The following is a 22780-nucleotide window of genomic DNA, read 5'->3' on the forward strand; positions in this document are numbered from 1 at the left end:
TTCTGCCCTGACTTTCCAGGCTGGATGAGCACAAAAGCGGCACATTTTTTCCACTAATAGAAATAATGTGACTGGTGTTTCTCTCAGTTTTAGCTTTGTTGAAGCTCCCAAAAAGTATAGCTTTACTCTTTTCCACTCATACCATCAACCATACATTGAAAAATAGGCATTTTGCATGCTTAGATTCCCACAAAATCTCATCTATTTATCACTTTGCAACCTTCAACTACTTAATTCAGTGGAGTGTTTTGCTATTTTACGTTTAAATTTAATTAGGTCCGCATTCCTTACTAATTAATTCATGACCAAGCAGGAAACATGAAGGTTAGTTTATTTTAATGGTCTCGTTTACACTCTGATTTCATTAATATTATGTGTCAGACCGATACTCCCATTGCCCGTAATAACTAGAAAATTCCCGCGTAAATGTTAGTTCTCGCTCCTGTGCGGTTTCTCACACTTCTACGGTGTGGGCTGACGTGATCGTATGGCAATAAAAATAGTGCCGTCAAAGGAAATTAGCCTGAATTCATTCTTACTGCTTTAACTTCGACAGCCCTATTTCAAATATATGTACATATGACATTTTTTTTAATTTGTAAAAAAATTACTTGTACCGTACACAAATTTTGGCCAACAATGCAAATTAGACAATGATATCATCAAGACCAGGGATTCTTAAGCTTTTTGACCTCGGGGTCCAACTTTTTCCACTTTATAGGTGCTCGGGGCCCACTCAAACATTAACACTGAATTAGTCCTCTTGATTTTAATCGTATTTAACAACTATATTAAACCTACTTATACACTTTACAACCATGTCAAATTAAATTAAAGCATATTAATCACAAATATTGTTTAACACACAACCCTTAGGGTTAGGTCAGGCTGATTACAAAAATAACTACTAACCAAATATAGTGCAAAAGAAGGGACTCATAAAAACCTGCTAAAAAATAAATGTATATACAATTATGTTGTAAAAATGAACTAAATTACTTACCTAAGCTGTCAATAAAATTTACGTGCAAATAAAAACACACCTTCACCAATAGTCATAATTTTTGTGCTTAAGCAATTTCTCTGACTGTAGCTCCGGACTTCTTCTATTTGTTTGATATTGTCATTACTGCCACAAGTGGTGGAAATGTGTTTTACAACTGAGTACCGCTGGGGCCCATACAGACCAAAGCTGAAAAATAGATTTTTTTGGCGTACCTCCAGGGCAGGGTGTCCAAACTACAATCCTCCGACGCATTCAATTTGGCCCACAAAACGTCATGTGTTAATTTTAAAAATACTGCTTTGATGCTGTTGTTTTAATACCATCAAGTGGACAATGTGAATAATTCAGGTCAATGACCCTTAATTATACACTAACTTGAATTATGCACAGCATTTACTTATGACCTAATGCAAACAACCTTCCCTAGTCATGGTGCAAAAAAAAAAAAATGTCAACAAACATGGTCACACATAACACAACTCAACATCACTCAACTGGATATTATTAAAATGTCCATGCACCATAAAAAAAATGCAAATTTCACCCATTACAAAATATGATGGGAAAAATGCAAAACACTCCACACTTATCGGTTCCAACAATGTGCCCCGGGCCTATGGTTAACACCCACTGATCTAGACCCCTTTGGCTTAGACTATACATCAAGTTTGAAATGAAATACATTCGACATAACATAGTTTAGGTATTCTTCCATGTGCTTACAAATTAATTGTCGTTGGCAAATGACTCCAAAAACTTAACATCCATAAAGATTCATATTTTTACACGTTTTTATTCCTGCCGTAGACTTTAAAAATCCTCCCTTGGAACAACACCTGTCAAATTCCATCCACCGTAAGAAGAAACGTGGATGATGCAATGAGTGCTAACTGTTGGTGTGATTATTTCGCATGAGAGGATTTTCCAAGTCTTGGCATCATGTGTTTGTGATATATCTTTGTGCATTTATGTTTAACGTGGTGTTTATTTGTTGGCAATAGCAGGCAAACAACAAGCTCCGTTCCCTGGCATAGAGCTTCCAAGTACGAGCGTAAACCTAACCTACACCTGACTATGAAGTGGTTCCTCTTCAAGTGGTTCCTCGGTTGTGCGTGCATGTGGTGACAAAGGGTTTGTTTGGCATCCTGTAAAAAAATGGGGTCTGGATTAAAGAAGGGGGTGCAAAGCCATTTTGAACACAAAAGCTCCTTGCTCGTATACGCCTCAGAAACCACACGTTTGAGTCGATTTCAATCGCCGCACCTCCTCAGATTCTAGACAGCCACTTCTACAAGATGCAAGCAAACTCTACGTTTTGTTGTGTTCTGATTTTATTTCTCATAAATCAAACCAGAACCATGCCAAACATCTTGTTTTCCCTTTTATTCTATACTTCAATATCTGGACTCATCTTGCCAATCAGCACATGTTGCACCCCTGTCGAAGCTGCTCTTTCGAAAAATCTGATTAACATTTTGCTCTTCTCAACTGCATGTGATGAGAACAATGACGCATGCTGTTTTAACTTGTACATCTACTTGCAGGAAGACCAAATATTACCATGCATTCAATTAATATTCTTAAACCTAGGGTTATTTACTTGCTGGTGTACCTTTTTTTTATGAATACAGTGTTCCCTCGATTATCGTTCCAGACCCCCGTGTGGTAGGTAAATTTTTGTGAACTCGGGACACAATTCATTGTATAGTTTTTATGACTATTACATGCATTTAAAGTCTATCTAAACCAGGGGTGTCCAAACCATGACCAGCCCACGAGACATAATGAGTTAAGTTAATAAGGAATCTTACACACAGGGAGATTGCATACGTTTTAATAGTTTGACAATTTTGATGCTGTTGTTTGGTCGCCATCGAGTGGACAACGTGAGTAATTCAAGACAATGACCTTCAATAATGCTGTGAATGGGAGTATTCACATTATATACTTAATGAACCAATGCAAACAACCTTCCCGAGTCATTGTTCAAAAAAATCCAACAGACATGGTCACACATAACACAACCTGCTCATTGAACGTGCATAAATAATTACATAAACCATAAACAATTAAAAACTGCACCCATTTAAATCAAGTTGGGAAAAATACGAAACACTCTACACACTTATTGATTACAAAATGTTAAGGAGGTTGTCAGGGAAGTAAACAAGGGAGAAGTCCCACTTTCACATACTCTTAATATCCAATTATATTAATAGTATGTCCATGATAATATGTACACATGTATAGGCTATATATATATATATATATATATATATATATATATATATATATATATATATATATCACATCACACAGTACAGGCCAAAAGTTTGGACACCTTCTCGTTCAATGGGTTTTCTTTATTTTCATGATTTACATTGTAGATTGTCACTGAAGGCATCAAAACTATGAATGAACACATGTGGAGTTATGTACTTAACAAACAAAGGTGAAATAACTGAAAACATGTTTTATATTCTAGTTTCTTCAAAGTAGCCACCATTTGCTCTGATTACTGTTTTGCACACTCTTGGTATTTTCTCGATGAGCTTCAAGAGGTAGTCACCTTAAAGTGTTTTCACTTCACAGGTGTCACAGTTTTGATGTCTTCAGTGACAATCTACAATGTAAATAGTCATGAAAATAAAGAAAATATATATATATCCATCCATCCATCCATCTTCTTCCGCTTATCCGAGGTCGGGTCGCGGGGGCAGCAGCCTAAGCAGGGAAGCCCAGACTTCCCTCTCCCCAGCCACTTCGTCCAGCTCTTCCTGTGGGACCCCGAGGCGTTCCCAGGCCAGCCGGGAGACATAGTCTTCCCAACGTGTCCTGGGTCTTCCCCGCGGCCTCCTACCGGTCGGACGTGCTCTAAACACCTCCCTAAGGAGGCGTTCGGGTGGCATCCTGACCAGATGCCTGAACCACCTCATCTGGCTCCTCTCGATGTGGAGGAGCAGCGGCTTTACTTTGAGCTCCTCCCGGATGGCAGAGCTTCTCACCCTATCTCTAAGGGAGACCCCCGCCACCCGGCGGAGGAAACTCATTTCGGCCGCTTGTACCCGTGATCTTGTCCTTTCGGTCATAACCCAAAGCTCATGACCATAGGTGAGGATGGGAACGTAGATCGACCGGTAAATTGAGAGCTTTGCCTTCCGGCTCAGCTCCTTCTTCACCACAACGGATCGATACAGCGTCCGCATTACTGAAGACGCCGCACCGATCCGCCTGTCGATCTCACGATCCACTCTTCCCTCACTCGTGAACAAGACTCCGAGGTACTTGAACTCCTCCACTTGGGGCAAGATCTCCTCCCCAACCCGGAGATGGCACTCCACCCTTTTCCGGGCGAGAACCATGGACTCGGACTTGGAGGTGCTGATTCTCATCCCAGTCGCTTCACACTCAGCTGCGAACCGATCCAGTGAGAGCTGAAGATCCTGGACAGATGAAGCCATCAGGACCACATCATCTGCAAAAAGCAGAGACCTAATCCTGCAGCCACCAAACAAGATCCCCTCAACGCCATGACTGCGCCTAGAAATTCTGTCCATAAAAGTTATGAACAGAATCGGTGACAAAGGGCAGCCTTGGCGGAGTCCAACCCTCACTGGAAACGTGTCCGACTTACTACCGGCAATGCGGACCAAGCTCTGGCACTGATCATACAGGGAGCGGACTGCCACAATCAGACAGTCCGATACCCCGTACTCTCTGAGCACTCCCCACAGGACTTCCCGAGGGACACGGTCGAATGCCTTCTCCAAGTCCACAAAACACATGTAGACTGGTTGGGCAAACTCCCATGCACCCTCAAGGACCCTGCCGAGAGTATAGAGCTGGTCCACAGTTCCACGACCAGGACGAAAACCACACTGTTCCTCCTGAATCCGAGGTTCGACTATCCGGCGTAGCCTCCTCTCCAGTACACCTGAATAGACCTTACCGGGAAGGCTGAGGAGTGTGATCCCACGATAGTTAGAACACACCCTCCGGTTCCCCTTCTTAAAGAGAGGAACCACCACCCCGGTCTGCCAATCCAGTGGTACCGCCCCCGATGTCCACGCGATGCTGCAGAGTCTTGTCAACCAAGACAGCCCCACAGCATCCAGAGCCTTAAGGAACTCCGTGCGGATCTCATCTACCCCCGGGGCCTTGCCACCGAGGAGCTTTTTAACTACCTCAGCAACCTCAGCCCCAGAAATAGGAGAGCCCACCACAGACTCCCCAGGCACTGCTTCCTCATAGGAAGACGTGTTGGTGGGATTGAGGAGGTCTTCGAAGTATTCCCTCCACCGATCCACAACATCCGCAGTCGAGGTCAGCAGAACACCATCCTCGCCATACACGGTGTTGATAGTGCACTGCTTTCCCTTCCTGAGGCGGCGGATGGTGGTCCAGAATTGCTTCGAAGCCGTCCGGAAGTCGTTTTCCATGGCCTCACCGAACTCCTCCCATGTCCGAGTTTTTGCCTCTGCGACCGCTGAAGCCGCACACCGCTTGGCCTGTCGGTACTTGTCCGCTGCCTCAGGAGTCCTATGAGCCAAAAGAACCCGATAGGACTCCTTCTTCAGCTTGACGGCATCCCTCACCGCCGGTGTCCACCAACGGGTTCTAGGATTACCGCCACGACAAGCACCAACTACCTTGCGGCCACAGCTCCAATCAGCCGCCTCGACAATAGAGGCGCGGAACATGGTCCATTCGGACTCAATGTCCAGCACCTCCCTCGTGACATGTTCAAAGTTCTTCCGGAGGTGGGAATTGAAACTCTCTCTGACAGGAGACTCTGCCAGACGTTCCCAGCAAACCCTCACAATGCGTTTGGGCCTGCCAGGTCTGTCCGGCATCCTCCCCCACCATCGCAGCCAACTCACCACCAGGTGGTGATCGGTAGAAAGCTCCGCCCCTCTCTTCACCCGAGTGTCCAAAACATGAGGTCGCAAATCCGATGACACAACTACAAAGTCGATCATGGAACTGCGGCCTAGGGTGTCCTGGTGCCAAGTGCACATATGGACACCCTCATATATATATATATATATATATATATATATATATATATATGTATATATATATATATATATATATATATTTGTATTTATTTATTAATATATATATTTGTATTTATTTATTTATTTATTAATATATACATACATACATGCAGTTAGCCCTCGACCAAATTTTTTTTAGCCCAATTCAGCCCCCAAGTCAAGAAGTCTTCACACCCCTGATCTAAACCCTCCACACAGTTTTCACACACACTAAACATGTAAACATAAAACAAGCATCTCAAGGGCTAGTTTATTAGTAGGGGTGTAATAATTGATCGATATATCGATTGATCAATTTATATTTCTAAACTTCAAGTATGTCAATCTGTGCTCTGCAAATGTATCATCCGGAAGATAGATATCGACCCAAGTCGTTTTAAAAGAAAATCGATTGATTTTATCGAGACTAGAAAAAGGAATACATTGGGTTTAAGAACGACAGACTTTTTCTGAAGTTTAGCATATTTAATAATAATGACATCAGACGTTGAAGCCCCACTTTAAAACTTTCAGTTTTTGTTGATTTTGGCGGCGCCAGTGGACCAAAGCAGTAGTGTTTTGCCAGAAGACCACATTTTAAGATGACTAGCACATAAATGACGCTGTAATATTGGCACAGATTACAAAATATGACGTCTGTAATGGCTATGCTGATGTTAAATAGCAGACACTACCAGGAAATGACCTTGGATTGGGCAACACACATGACTCTACTACCAAGAACGTATCGGGGCGGATGCAGGTCCGAAGCAAAGAAAGACCGGTGGGAGAGTTATTTTGGAGGAAGTAGTTTGGAATTGCGAATTATCAAGCTGGTGGCTATTTATTGCTAGCACGCAACTTTTTAATAGCTAATTATCATTTTGATTTGAGCATCCAAAGTTGCTTACTAGTTTAGCAGGAACAGAGCCGCAACACAACTTCAAAAGGGAACTGCATCTTTTTTTAAATTTCGCCCATCACAATCCTTACGTAAGACAAGAATACAAATGTTTTTCTTTTTTTATGCATTCTAAATAATAGGTAAATGCGATCCGCATCATTCAACTCACTGCGTCATAAGCTTAACTTAATACATTTTTGTGATCACCATGTGTCGGCAAAAACAATTATCACTCCACTTCAACGTAAAGACAGCATAAGTCCATTCCAGACAGTCAATAATAAACATTTTAGTTTTTTACATTTATTATTGTTCTGTTTGACTGTCTCTTGATCAAACATTTTCTAACATTCCACACTACTAAATAGTGTATATTAATACTGGTACCAAAATGTATTTCAATACTTTTCGGTACTTTTCGATACTTTTTTAAATAAAGAGGACCACAAAAAATTGCATTATTGGCTTTATTTTAACAAAAAATCTTAGGGTACATTAAACATGTCAAGTTTGTCCTTAAATAAAATAGTGAACATACTAGACAACTTTTCTTTTATTAGTAAGTAAACAAACAAATGCTCCTAATTTAGTTTGCTGACATATGCAGTAACCTATTGTCATTTTCCATTCTATTATTTTGTCGTCATTATTAAGGACAAGTGGTAGAAATATTAATCTACTTTTTCGTTGACTGTTCATATCTGCTTACTTTCTGGTTTAACATGTTCTATCTACACTTCTGTTAAAATGTAATAATCACTTATTCTTCTGTTAGGATGCTTTACATTAGTTTTGGATGATCCCACAAATTTGGGTATCAATCCGATACCAAATAGTTACAGGATCATACATTGGTCATATTCCAAAGTCCACATGTGTCCAGGGACATATTTACTGAGTTTATAAACCTAATATATATTTTTTTTAAACGAGAGAAGATTTTGTGATGCTAAAAAATATTGATGTAATCGTAGTAGTATGGACTAGATACGCTCCTGTAGTTGGTATCATTACAGTGGATGTCAGGTGTAGATCCACCCATGGCATTTGTTTACATTCAGGAACGGCGTCATTAGCGGTGACGCCGGTGAGCTACGGTGTGTAGTGAAGCATGTTTAGCGGTTCGTCGTCCTACAGGGATGGTACTTGTAAGAAACTTACTTTATTTGTCGCCATGGAGGCGAAGATTAGTGATTTAGAAGTAGCTACAACATTGCCTACCGCGGATAGACTTTAGCCGCTAGCTAGCCAGCCATATCTTAAAGCACCTCTTCCTGAGGGCGTTTCAGTGTTATAGCTTCACCTTTATTGTTAGTTTTTAAGCCAAAATGCGTCCGTTCTCCCTTTTCTGTGTACACACTGTGTCTGCTTGTAAGTACTCCGTGATTGTGCGTTGCCGAACATGCTCCTCTGCTCGTAAACCCAGCAATAACTTGACGTGACGATGACGGGTTGGACCGGTACTTTTTAGAGGCGGTATAGTACCGAATATGATTCATTAGTATTGCGGTACTATACTAATACCGGTATACCGTACAACCCTACTACTAAATAATATAAGTATTTATGATACCTGCTGAATAACTGTATCGTATCGGAAGTGACACACACTTCACTCCAAGCATTGCTAGAATGTTCACGAGGCTAGTCAGTGTGCTATCTCGTTGCCATCTATCATTGTTATTAGTAAATATAGTAACTTTTTGGCTGTTTTTGTGTTTCACACGTAAAGTTGCTGTGTTTGGCCTGCAGCCCATCGGTACATTTTCACTTTGGCCCTTGGAGGCAAAACGTTTGGGCACCTCTGCTTTATGCATTCTAAAACCTGCATGCTTTTAACATGCAAACTTCAATGAGTACCGCAAAAATCCAAGATTCACTGAGACCGCAGTGAGCGACCCAGGAAGTGGCGAGGAAACGCTCTTCCATTTTCAAGCAATGTCAGGTTTTGACGTATGTCAACAAGTCCTCACAAACTTTGGAGAAGCGTGTTTGCCTTCGTTGGTTTTGACTCAACATGGTTAAAGCCCCCACAGATGCGGTGGTTGTCACGGTATTCAGGAAAGTGATGCACAAGGCATGCTCCTCCTCTTTTTTTCCCCCTGATACTTTTCCTCTTACAATTGGCTTTGCTAGCTGATTGTCTCCTTCCACCCTTTGGCTCAATGAATACATTTACATGTATAACAATTCTCACAATGTCGCTATTGTTTTTGTTTTTTTTACCTTAAAACAAAATCTGGAGACAGCAAATTATCCCTTTGAGTATCTGCTGTGACAGGTAATGCGCTATATGGACAAAAGTATAGAGACACTTAATCCGTTAATCATGCTTTTCCCACAGAGTCATTCTTCATATTGCCAGGAACTTTTGTATGTGTGGGGCAAGTGTGCAATGAAAGTTCCATAAAGGCACGCTTGGATGAGTTTGGTGTGGACTAAAAAAAAAAAACTTGCAAAGAACCTTGCCCGCATGGCCAGCAAACACCTTTTGTGATGAGATGAGCCAGCAGGCCCTCTTTCAGGTCCAACATCAGTGACCTCGGACTTCACTAATGTTCTGGTTGAGTGGACATAAGCAAAACTAGATTGGTCTACTTTTGTCTATTAGTTTGTCACTTAAAGGGGAACAGCACTTTTTTCCCCAATTCTTACGTAAGACAAAAACACATGGTTTTCTTTTTTTAATGCATTCTATGTCGTAAAATATGGTGAGTATGAGGTGGCTAACAATGTCACTAATGAGAGAACAACATTCCGTCCCCTAATGCCCCATTTACAACTCCATCCATCCATCCATTTTCTACCGCTTATTCCCTTTGGGGTCGCGGGGGGCGCTGGAGCCTATCTCAGCTACAATCGGTCGTGACCTGAATATTAACCAAGTATTGATATTGTTATTATAAGCAGGCAAACAATTTTTTTGCGATGCTGTGATCACAGAGAGCTAACTCATGCTACTATATTGAGCTGCTGCATCGCCTCTGAGTTGGTAAAAGTTAAGTTAGTCAACTTTGACAGTCAACTTATACCCAGAGATGGTGAGAAAGACATGAAAATGTGCTCGTTTGTGGCATGTTTTATTTTTTTTACCCTTCTTGAGGATTTTGATTAATTATTCATCTAAACAAGAAGATATACAGTAAACACCCCATCAGTGGCCATCCCAGTGAGAGCAGACCTTGTACACTAAGTGATTGTTTTATGTTCATAGATTGTATATCTTGTTTAGCACTTAGCAATACTGCTCCATGATGCTTAGTGTTTGTTGTTGAAGGGAAAAGTGAACGTTGTGATGCGTCTGTCAAATTAATTCACCGCTCTATGCTTAAAATTAATAAATAAAATAAAAAATACATAAATATTACATGATATGAATAAAAATACATTACATACATACCGGATTTTCCGGACTATAGAGCGCACCCACAAAATTTCAGAAGGACATTTATTTTCCATATATTATCTGCACCGGTGTATAAGCCACAGATATATACTGTATGTTGTGAAATGACTTATTTCACAGAAATATTATTTAAATGTTTATTTACGTGTTTCCAAACGTTGTCTGTAACACGGCAGTAAAACAGCTGATCAAACAAAACAAGTCATTGTCATGGACCCACTAGCTGTGCAAGCTAGCTCTCCAATCAGCTAAACAGACTCAATAACTCCACAGTGACATTTTTGGTGAATTTCCGAAACTGAAACAATTAAAAAAGAATGCCGTTGTAAGTTAATAATACTGACAAAAACACTCGTAAACATGTTAGCTGATTAGCAAATGCTAACGACACTAGCTTCATTACATTTTCATAGCACGTACAAATATGCATGAAAACACTTCTACACATGGGACTGTTTCGGAAGTATAAATTGTTTTAGTTAAATTGTAAAACTTACAAATGTTGCTTGGAGCGATGAATGACAAATCCATTCGAGTAGAGACGCTATGGACAGCGAGAAGACTGAACGGCTGTTTGAAGGCTCAGTCTAAACCGAAGGGCAGTGCAGATGCCTGCAGTGAGCTTACTCAACCAAAAGATGGCGCCATAGCACAAACAATGACAAACCTATTCAGTGTGTTTTCTTGTTTTTTTAATTACATTTTTTAAAACTATTTGCATTATGGCTGTCAGCGAAGAAAAATCTAAATATTAGCCGCACCGTTTTATAAGCCGCAGGATTCAAAGCGTAGGAAAAAAAGTAGCAGTGTGTAATCCGGTATTTACGGTACTTGCAGCATGTATATAAATCGACGATGGAGGATTTTGGATGTTTTTTTTTAAGCGACTCACATTGACTCCATAGTTACCTGACTTATGCTAGCATTTATTTATGATTCAGAATGCATTAGAAAAGATCAAAAACATGTGTTCTTGTCTCACATAAGGATTGTGAATGATAAGTAAAATTCCCCAAACAATGGTGCAGATCCCCTTTAAACCATGTGGTCAAATACTTTTGTCTATTAGTGTTGCTACACGAGAACAGACGCAGGTCAGTGAAACACTTCTGATTGGTTTGCTCTGGGAAAAAAACAAACATCTGACATATCTTGTGAGTGACAGGCCAAAACACATTGTGATTATTGTGCGCATGTATGCAAATATTGCCTGGGAGCGGTGACGTCGGACAGACGATTGACCCCAAAGATTGGCAAGCGTGAATGAAGAATCCCCTCTGCAGTGATGATTACGCACCGTTGTCCCCCGTGTCTAATACGATTCTCACGGTGCATATTTGCTCATATGCACACTGCTGTCATGTGCCTGCCACGGCCGGTTAAAATGCTGCCTTCTGATTGGGTATCCTGGGCAGAAAACCTCTTTTGAATTCCTTGCATGGCATGTGCTGTATACGTTTTGGCATTTCAGATAAACCACCCAGGGGGTAGGTGGGGTAGAATGGGGGGGAAGAACTCCTCGCAATCACAATAATTGCCAATTTGAAGTTAACGCAACTTTTAACATTTCTATCTGCATTAGGACTAAGTCATTTGGGACGCAGATTTCCTCAAATGCGAAGCATTTTCTCAACCCATTTTACCCAATCTACTTGGACTGACTCGTAATCACGCCGATTGCTGTAATGCTGCTAACACTCGCTAATTGTCTTTGCAGTGATGATGGCCAAGGAGAAACCGCCCATTACTGTTGTTGGAGATGTGGGGGGGCGAATTGCTATCATTGTGGTAAGAGGCTGCTCTAGCCTGTTATTGCTATCTTACACTTAGGATTAATTTTGTGAGTTTAATTAGTGTCATGTTTTAATTGTGCATGTTTTTTTAAATACACTGTCGAACTTGTATTTACGAACTTAATTGGTTCTTGAACAGGGTTCGGCAATCAAAAAGTTGGTATAGTGAAGCAAATTTCTTCAAAAGAAACAATGTACTCTATAAGCCGTACCCACTACATTTTAGACAAATCATATTTTTCCATAAATTAGCCGCATTGGACTATAAGCCGTACAGAAAGATTGTGTAAATGTTTATTTACATACCTTAATTGTTTCCAACCGTGTCTGTGTCACGGCAGTAAAACGGCTGATCAAACAAAACAGAAGTCACCCACTAGCTGCGGAAGCTAGTTCTCCAATCAGCTAAACACGGTGACATTTTGGTGAATTTACTGTGGATTTTGTCCAGGGTGTACCCCGCCTTCCGCCCAAATGCAGCTGAGATAGGCTCCAGCACCCCCCGCGACCCCGAAAGGGGTAGAAGATGGATGGATGGATTTGTGAAACTAAAACAATACAAAAAAGAATGCCATTGTAAGTTAACATTACTAACACAGACACTTGGAAACGTGTTAGCATGTTAGCTAATGCTAAGGACGCTAGCTTGATTAGATTTTGATAGCACGTACAAATATGCATGAAAACACTCCTACAGTCATCACACATGGGACGCTTTAGTAAGTAGGAATTGTTTTAGTTACCGTATATTGTAAAACTTACAAACGTTGCTTGGAGTGATGAATGAAGACTCCACACGAGTAGATACGCTATGAACGATTAAAAGGCAGAACATCACTTGTACTTCCGGTTCAAAGCTTTAAACAGCAGGAAACACTTGCAGTCATTCACCCAGCAGCACCTGCAGTGAGCAAACTTGTCCAAAAGATGCCGCCTTAGCACAAGCGCACCTTTTTAGTGTCTTTGCATGTGTTTAATGAAAACTATTTTCATTATGGCCGTCAGTGAAGAAAAATCTATAAAATCGTTTAATAAGCCACAAGGTCAAAAGCGTAGGAACAATATAGTGGTTTAGTCTGGAATTTATGGTAAATATGAATAATGAGTTGTAGCCTGGACAAAAGTCCCTATTTTAGTCAGAGTTGTCATCAATCAATCAAAGTTTACTTATATAGCCCTTAATCACAAATGTCTAAAAGGGCTGCACAAGCCACAATGACATCCTCAGCTCAAATCTCACATCAGGGCAAAAAAAAACTCAACCCAATGGGAACATGAATTCCAAATTGTAATTTTGACCACAACATAAAGTGCTATACAGTACTGTATATCAAAACACACATAACACGGGGGTGATGATTAAACTGTCTCTTTATTAATAAGCCAAAACGACGACAAGCTGAACTGTCCTGTATACTCTGCTCTGCCGACACACGCACACAACCAGAAGTCCCTTTGGTGCCCTCACAAACACTCAGAAATTACAACAATCCTTAACTTTAGCAACCATATTGCTACAATTATAAACATTACAAAAGTAAAATCCACTTACATTACATTAACATAGTCAAATGTCTTCTTGTGAGCCAAAAGAGCAGCAAGTTTTGTTTTTTTTCTAAATTATTTTTTTTTAAACTATGAATTGATTTAGAATCCCCTGTTTTCACACCTAATTGTATTTTTCAGTCATCCAAAAATACTCTTGTTTTCAATTCGAGGACCAATTTTGTGTGTAATTTCTTTGTAAGTTGTTTGGAATTCAATTCTGATTTAATTGATAGCTTTTTTTCTAAAATCACATTGAACACTTAACAAAAACCTCTTAAAATTAAGGTGCGAAAATAAGGAATATGTAAGAAATGCTTAATAAGGTGTAAGAAATTTGTGTCAAGTGTGAAAATGTAAACCGAGAGAAACCTGAGAACAACTATTTTCTGCAGGTTTAGTGCCAGGAAGTTACAGCTGTGCTCTAAAGCGATCGCCCCCTAGAAACCCTCCAATATATCTGTTTCTCAGCGCTGGTACCCAGTTGTAATACAAATTTTCCACCACTTGTGGCATTAATGACAATATCAAATCATAAGTGCAAAAATTATGACTGAAGTGATAAAGCTGTATTTTTATTTGCACTTTAATTTCATTGGCCGTTTAGCTAAGAAACATATTAAATATTAATTTACTTAATTTTAGCATGACATACGTTTTTGTAAATGTATTTGTTGTTAGTTATTTATAAAGCCCTTCTTATGCAGTGTATTTGTTAGTACTTTTCTAATCAACCTGACCTAATCCTGAAGTTTATGTGTTAAAATAAATAAATCATCTTTATTTATTATCATGATTAACACATGGTTTCAAATCATTTTACAAGGTGGTGAACTGTCAGTAGCTTAGATATGATTCTTGAATATAAAGTAATCGAGTAAGATTACTAATTCAGTGTTCATATTTAAGTGGCGCACATTGGTCTGACTACGGTCCCTTTGAAAACATCCAAAAACCTGTTCAGGTGACTTTCTTCATTTCGACTACCTCTTCTCACTCCATGCAAAGAATCAACTGCCAGACTACAAGATGGTGCAACCAAACGTGATAGTTGATACTGTTACCTGATTGGCTGTTAGCATGTCACTCCCACTGAACAGTGATCACGTTTTTTTGGAGCATCCCAACCTTAACAACTAATTTTTTTAAGGTCATCAAAAAATAAATACTATTTGTTTTCATTTCAAGGACCAATTTTTGTGTGTCATTTCTTTTCCAGGACGACATCATAGATGATGTTGGAGACTTTGTCGCCGCCGCTGAGATTCTAAAAGAGAGAGGCGCTTATAAAATCTACATCATGGCCACACACGGGTTACTTTCCGCCGATGCTCCACGCCTCATAGAGGAGTCTGCCATAGACGAGGTGAGAACACACTGTTGGTGAACCTGTGCCAATTATAGGCTTTAATTGTAAACAAGTATTCCATCTAAGATGTAGGACGTTTAGGAATGACCTGTCAAATGTATTGTCCTATAGTATTTACAATGGGCGGTGACTAAAACCAAAGGTGTCCCAAGTGCGGCCCGCAGCCCTCGGCACAATTTAAAAATACTAATTTAAAAAACAAAGTGGAATAAAAGACCAAAACAAGTGAAATGTAACAAGAAAAAATGCATTGTTGACTTGCATAACACAAAGGCTGTTTTTTTTCTTTTAAAACTGTCATTGCTCAAAAAAATAATAATGACTCAAAATCAATGTTATGAATTATTGACTCATTCGTGGCTCCAATTACTCCTTGTCAAAATTTCCACTTTGAAATATTTTTAGGAAAAATAATGTGTATTTTGAGTGTTTGCCATAACTCAGTTTTTGCTTTGACAAAAAGGCATCAAACAAATAAAAAACAAAAAAATACAAATAAAAAATCATAATTGTCATGATGAATCTGAAATTAATCCAGAAATATAAGTGTTAAAAGTAAAAAAAAAAAAAAATGTATGACCTACTTTTAATACTAATAATTTTAAATATTTTTTAGTGGGATTTTTTTTTAAACCGTCATTGCTCAAAAAACAACAATTAATCAACACCAATGTTATGAATTATTGACCTCTTTAAGGCTCCAATTCCATCACATGAAATATTCCAGTTAGAATTTTTTTGGGGGAAAACATTGCATATTTTGTGTTTTGCCATAAAAACAAGCTTTGACAAAAATGGCATAAAACATAAAAAAATACTTAATATCGACAGATCGAAGTTTATCCAGAAATACAAGCACTGAAGAAGAAAAAAAAAGTACATAACTTATTTTTAACATTTTCATGACAGTTTTAGTTATATTGTAAAACTTACGAACGTTGCAAGGAGTGATGAAGGAAGAATCCTTTAGAGCAGAAACGCTATGGCCGATTTCACTCCCGGTTCAAGGCATTAAAACAGGAAGTACACATTTTCAAACCTGCAATGAGCGAACTGGTCCAAAAGATGTTGCCATAGCACAAGCAATAACACACAATTTCAGTCCTCTGCTTGGGTTTCATGGAAGCTATTAAGCACAAAACATTATGGCCATTCGGGGGGAAAAAAAATCCGCAAATTAGCCGCACTGTTTTATAAGCCGCAGGGTGCAAAGTGTAGAAAAAAATATTGGCTTATAGTCCGGAATTTTGTTTGTTTTTATCCCATAAAAAACAGGGTTTTATTTGAGGAAAAAAGGGTATAAAACTGTATTTTCTGGACCATAGGACGCACCGAATTATAAGGCGCACTGCCAATGGTCTATTTATATATATATATATATATATATATATATATATATATATATATTAAGGCTGAAACGACGCGTCGACGTAGTCGACGTCATCGGTTACGTAAATATGTCGACGTCGTTTTTTTGCTTCGACGCGTCGCATATTTACGTCACACTGCCGTCATGGCGGAGCGCAAAGCAGATGATGCGAGCGGTGCGAGCGAGGGAAAAAAAGCACGCCAAAAGTCGTCAAAAGTGTGGGAGTATTTCAATAAACAAATGTATATAATTCGGCATTATTTCGGCCAGTCGGCTTATAAAATCAGAGCCGATCAGTTTACGTTCGCGCGCAGGTATAACGCGGCGCGCTCCTGTCTCATCTGCTGGTGCGCGAGCCCGGTAATTAGACCGCTGTGTCAAATCAAGGAGTACAAAAGACGCCAGCGCAGAGTGGAAAAAGGTTTAGTTCATTACAGATAACCAAGAGTTGTGCCAAAAGTATGTAAGATTTAATATTTCTCTTCGTGGGTGTGGCGCACCTGTTGCGCTGGTGAGATGGGAGGGGGGGTTGTGTGCATGTAGCGTGCTTAGTCTGGAGGCTAAATACACACAGTGTGTTATGTAACTGTTGTTTAGTGTTGATATTCTTTGCTTAGTTTGATAAATGTTGGAGCAGTTTGCTTCATCAGGAGGGTGAAGTCGCTCAATTTAAAGTGTTGGATTTAACTGTGTTGGTGAGGGCGTAGAAAAAGGGGCATTTTTCTACCAGTAGACAGCGTTTAAGATTGAGTGTTTCACTGCTAAATTAATAATATATTTATATTGAATATGGATTTTAAATATGTATCTAAATAGGTGGTTAATTGCTTAGGTATTTATGTATTTGCATATTGGGTTTTCTGTTGCATTTATCTATTGTGTTTCTGGTGTTAAATGTATTTTATATGTATCTTGGTGCATTTATGTTGAGACAATTTATTTAAAATCTGTTTTAACTTAAAGGGAAAAGATGTGTCCATTTTCTTGCACTTGTTTAATGGTTAAGAGTTTGATAGCTAATTAATAGTTGTAAATTATGGGATTGATAATTGATTGATTTTTTACAGCATGTTAATCTTGTGGTGTTTTGTCCTTAAAGGTTTTTCACCTACTAAAGAAGCTAAAGGCTACTAAAGGCTACTAAAGGCTACTAAAGACAGCTAATGACAGCTAAAGAAACTAAAGTCTATTAACACTGCTAAAGACTGCTAAAAAGACTAAAGAAGAAGAAAGAAGCTGTTTCTTGGTTGGAAAAACTGTTGCAAACTAAAGGAAAATAAAAGGAAAAAGTAACTACGGTCTGGTCTTTTGAGTGAAATCCAGAAGCCACATTCAGCATTGGTACATCCCTTCAAGTGTGGGATAAGCACAGCGAAAAAAGCAAAACACTTGACAGTTGTTGTATGCACACTGTGTCGAGCGGAAATGGCCTATCATAGCAGCACAACGGCTATGAAGGAACATTTGAAAAGAAAACACCCGACAGCGTTCTTGCCATCACCATCAACTAGTCAATCGTCCGCGTGAGTATACATTGTCATCATTACACAAAATCATGAATGTGTCATTTGTATCTGCGTTGTAAATTCATAAACTAAAACACTGTTTCGCTCTGAGAGGCGCGTTTGGCATGCCTGTTCAGTGTTTACAAAGACGCGCTCCTCTTTAACGCTAACGTTAATTAGTTGTGCAAATACCTTTTACAACATTAACAGTTACATATACTATGTACAAACCAACAATTAACTTTCACTTTAATCATACTATCATTGTTGTGTTATTAAGCAAAATAAGCAATACTTTTACTTTTGTTGAAATGTTTACACTGTTACAGAATATTTCGTTTTGCACTTTTTTGTATTGGATGTTTATCTTTATTTTTGCACATTTTAAAGCAAAATAAGCAATACTTTTACTTTAGAAATGCTTATACTATTGCAGAATATTAAGAATTGCACTGGATGTTTACTTTTATATTTGCACATTAAAAAGCAAATAAGCTACTTTTAATTTTGTTAAATGTTAAAAGTTTTAAGTGTTTACATTGTTACAGAATATTTTGTCATGTTGTTGTCAATGTTGACTGAGTGGCCATACTTTTTTTTTTGTATATAAAAGTCATGCCTTTTGAAAAAACTGGCCAACATTTATTTTTTCATCTTCATTTTAAATAAAAAAAAAAATCGGTAAAAGGAAAAATAATCTATAGATTAATCGAAAAAATAATCTATAGATTAACCGATTAATCGAAAAAAATAATCTATAGATTAATCGATAGAAAAATAATCGTTAGCTGCAGCCTTAGTATATATATATATATATATATATATATATATATATATATATATATATATATATATATATATATATATATATATATATATATATATATATATATATATACATACATATAAAAACATTTCATATATAAAGCGCACCGGATTATAGGGCACATTAAAGGAGTCTTTTTTTTTTTTTTTTTCTAAATGGAAAGTACTTCCTTGTGGTCTACATAACATGTAATGGTGGTTCTTTGGTCAAAATGTTGCATAGATGATGTTTTACAGATCTTCTTGAAGCTGCTTTCTGACAGTCGCTTCAGGATGCGCCGTTTTGTGGGCGGTCTTATTTACGTGGCTCACCTTCGACGGCATCTCCTTTCCATCATATTTGTTGTAAGGTGTAGCATGTAAGGACGGGAGTGGAAGAAGTGTCAAAAGATGGAGCTAACTGTTTTAATGACATTCAGACTTTACTTAAATCAATAACGGAGCAGCATCTTCTCATCCGGAAACAACACCGGATAAGTGTCCCGTGAAAAACCGTCCGACCGGAACTCTAATAACTAAAGTTCCTTGGGTGAATAATGTAAAGTCATTACACTGGTATGTTTTAGCGCTTTCATGGCGAGTTTACTGACAGATCTAAGTAAAAACTTTACACTACTTTATATTAGAAATGGCAACAGCGGAGGATGAATGTCCCATAACAAGAAGATAGAGAAAAAGAAGAAGCTTATCGACTACTGAGTCGGCACGGACTACAAAGGCGGATTTGCGCAATTTTTCAGGATTTATTTTACAGGATCCCAAATACAGATCAGCGGGTACCAGAAGGTAAGAAAAGTTGCTTTTGCATAATGCGAAACAAAACGCCAGATAATATGTACTACCTTATACACGCACTATAATAATACTCCTTTGTTTAATGCGCCGACAATCCATCAAGCGGTGCGGCTTCATAACTTACCAAAGTCGTACTAAAACAATTTGATAGATTTTTGAGCGCTGTGTGTAATGTTTTATATTTTCAATGGAACATATAAAATGTTGGTGTTTACTTGTGTCATATTGCCATCATAGTGCAGTTTACACATATATATTATGTTTGACTGCCATCTACTGGTCACACTTATTACACCATTTACCAAATAAAATTGCTTCGAGGTCGGTAAGCAAAACCAGAATTATTCCGTACATTAGGCGCACCGGGTTATAAGGCGCACTGTGGCGTTTTGAGGGAAAAGAATAATTTAAGTGCGCCTTATAGTCCGAAAAATACGGTACTTAAAATAAACACCTACAAATATTTAGTTGAAAGTGCCTTATTTTTAACACTTTGATGAATGAAACCCATTGGGTCCATTGGACCTTTAATATTCACCAAAATTGAGGGGACTCCTAATGGCCCCTATATATTGTTTTGGTTTTGAAAATAAAAAAATAGATATTATACAAGCGGTGGAAAATGGATGGGATGGATGGATAGATATTGAAAATATTTTTCAATGTGAGGTTCTGTCATAAAAGCCTGCTTTAAACCGTCATATAGTTAGCAAAAACAGTAAATAATAATACATTTAATTCATAAGCGCCTTTCAAGAAAAGCCAAGGACACTTGACAATAATCAGATAAAAATAATGAAAATATAATTTAACAAATAATATTTGTTGACGTTGCAGTAGTGATGAGGCATTTGTGGTACGTCCCGCAGGTGGTGGTGACCAACACCGTGCCCCACGAGGTGCAGAAGCTCCAGTGTCCAAAGATCAAGACGGTGGACGTCAGCATGATCCTGGCCGAGGCCATCCGCCGCATCCACAATGGCGAGTCCATGGCCTACTTGTTCCGCAACATCGCAGTGGACGACTAAGACACGCAAACAAAACGCTCGCCATCTTCCATGAAGACATTTTCCACCTTATACCCAGGTATTTTTTTCCCTTGCTCCAGGGTTTGTAAAACATGTCTTTCCACACCAGTGATGTTGAAAAGGTGCATGGTGTAGATGTGCTTCTCGGTGTATGCCTATGCAGCAGGTGGCGCTGTAACACCTCTGGAAAAGGCCACGCAAAATATTATAGACTGATGAGTGGCTGTTTGGCCAGCTGGACTGATGTGAGTGTCAAACATTGGGAATCACTACTGTATCGTGACCAACATATGTATTGGCTTTGACAAACTTGTGAAGGTATTTGACATGAAATGACTGAGAAGTAGCAAGATGTTATGTTGGTCTTGGCTGGGTCATGTGGTCTTGGCTGTGCTGCACTGTGATTGGCTGGCATTTCACCCAGTCTTGTTTCCCCACTCCTGCTCGTCGCCATGCAAACTTGTCACTTTTTTGTTAACATTGCAATGTTTGGATTGTCACGCGGGGAGAAACAGTTCAACAAAGATGTATATTTTAAAAGGAGTTAAAACTCCAATGTTGAACACTTAGAATGTAATGTTAATTGAATCGCCCAGCTGTGATATCATCTTTCACCTTTAGTGTCACTGCAGACACTTTTCTTACCACGCTATCAGCAGTTTGGTGTCCCGATTCCATATTGATATCCGATATTAGCAAAAAAACTAAAGTATTGGATGATATCGGCTTGCATCTATAATCTCAGATACAAGCAGTCCTGCAGAGTGTTTACTTGTGTGTGATATCATGTGCAATACAAGCAGTCCTTCGGTGTGTTTACTTGTGTGTGTGATATCATGTGATACAAGCAGTCCTGCAGAGTGTTTACTTGTGTGTGATATCATGTGCAATACAAGCAGTCCTGCAGCGTTTTTAATGTGTGTGATATCATGTGCGATACAAGCAGCCCTGCTGCGTGTTTAATTGTGTATGATATCATGTGATACAAGCAATCCTGCAGAGTGTTTGCTTGTGTGTGATATCATGTGCCACACAAGCAGTCCTGCAGCGTGTTTAATGTGTGTGATATCATGTGCGATACAAGCAGTCCTGCAGCGTTTTTAATGTGTGTGATATCATGTGCGATACAAGCAGTCCTGCGGCGTGTTTACTGGTGTGTGATATCATGTGATACAAGCAATCCTGCAGAGTGTTTGCTTGTGTGTGATATCATGTGCCACACAAGCAGTCCTGCAGCGTGTTTAATGTGTGTGATATCATGTGCGATACAAGCAGTCCTGCAGAGTGTTTACTGGTGTGTGATATCATATGCGACACAAGCAGTCCTGTATCATGTTTACTTAGTGTGTGTGTGTGATATCATGTGCAATACAAGCAGTCCTGCAGAGTGTTTACTTGTCTGTGATATCATGTGCGATATAAGCAATCATGCAGCGTGTTTACTTGTGTGTGTGATATCATGTGCAATACAAGCAGTCATGTAGAGTGTTTACTGGTGTGTGTGATATCATATACAAGCACCCCTGCAGAGTGTTGTGTGTGACACAAGCAGTCCTGCAGGGTGTTTACTTGTGTGTGACATCATGTGCGATACAAGCAGTCCTGCAGAGTGTTTACTTGTGCAAAGCTGGACAGCCAGTTAACATTTAAATGTCCTTTTAACAAGCGCCCACATTTCTTCTATTTTTACTAAATTAATTTACAAAAGGTAAACATCCTAGGCACGAGCAGCTACACAGCAGCTAAGCACACAATAGCACACCAGCTAGACATAGGTAATAATAATTGAACAATATTACAGTTTAAAACAGCACATTTGGTAAAAAAAAAATAAAAAAAAATTATTAAATCATTATAGTTGCATATTAGTCTTTAAAGAAAGTGTATTAGAAAGGATCCAGTAACAAAAGTGTCCGCATCATTCAACTTACTGCGGCATGAGCTTAACTTAGTTATTGCGACAACGAGGTGTCACCAAACGAAACAATTACCACGTCTCTTTAGTTAAAGTCCATTCCAGACAGTTAATTATAAACATCTTAGTGTTTTTCATACCTACCAAACTTCAATCTTGTCTAACATTTCATGCTTCAAGATAATAAAAGTGTGTATGAGTCGTGCTGATATCCCATCGAATCACTGTCGGTGTCAGCCAATACTCGATAGTCCAATATCGGTATCGGGAGTGAACAAATTGTA

General features: G+C 39.0%; 1 protein-coding gene across 2 annotated transcripts in view; it reads left to right on the plus strand.

The window, feature by feature from the left end:
* LOC133620252 (phosphoribosyl pyrophosphate synthase-associated protein 1) overlaps positions 1–22780 on the plus strand; it is a 37687-nt gene that overhangs the window by 14627 nt on the left and 280 nt on the right. Inside the window, exons 8-11 of one of the 2 annotated variants that reach the window (XM_061981572.2) lie at positions 2008–2049; positions 12070–12140; positions 14910–15056; positions 20423–22780. The exon at positions 20423–22780 is cut by the window's right edge and continues 280 nt beyond it. In XM_061981572.2, coding sequence (XP_061837556.1) covers positions 2008–2049; positions 12070–12140; positions 14910–15056; positions 20423–20581 — 419 coding nt within the window. In that variant the 3' untranslated portion in view covers positions 20582–22780. The remainder of the gene's footprint in view (positions 1–2007; positions 2050–12069; positions 12141–14909; positions 15057–20422) is intronic. The other variant, XM_061981574.2, reaches the window with a different exon arrangement.

The sequence above is a fragment of the Nerophis lumbriciformis genome, linkage group LG24 (assembly GCF_033978685.3).
Source record: "Nerophis lumbriciformis linkage group LG24, RoL_Nlum_v2.1, whole genome shotgun sequence".
Taxonomy (NCBI): Eukaryota; Metazoa; Chordata; class Actinopteri; order Syngnathiformes; family Syngnathidae; genus Nerophis; species Nerophis lumbriciformis.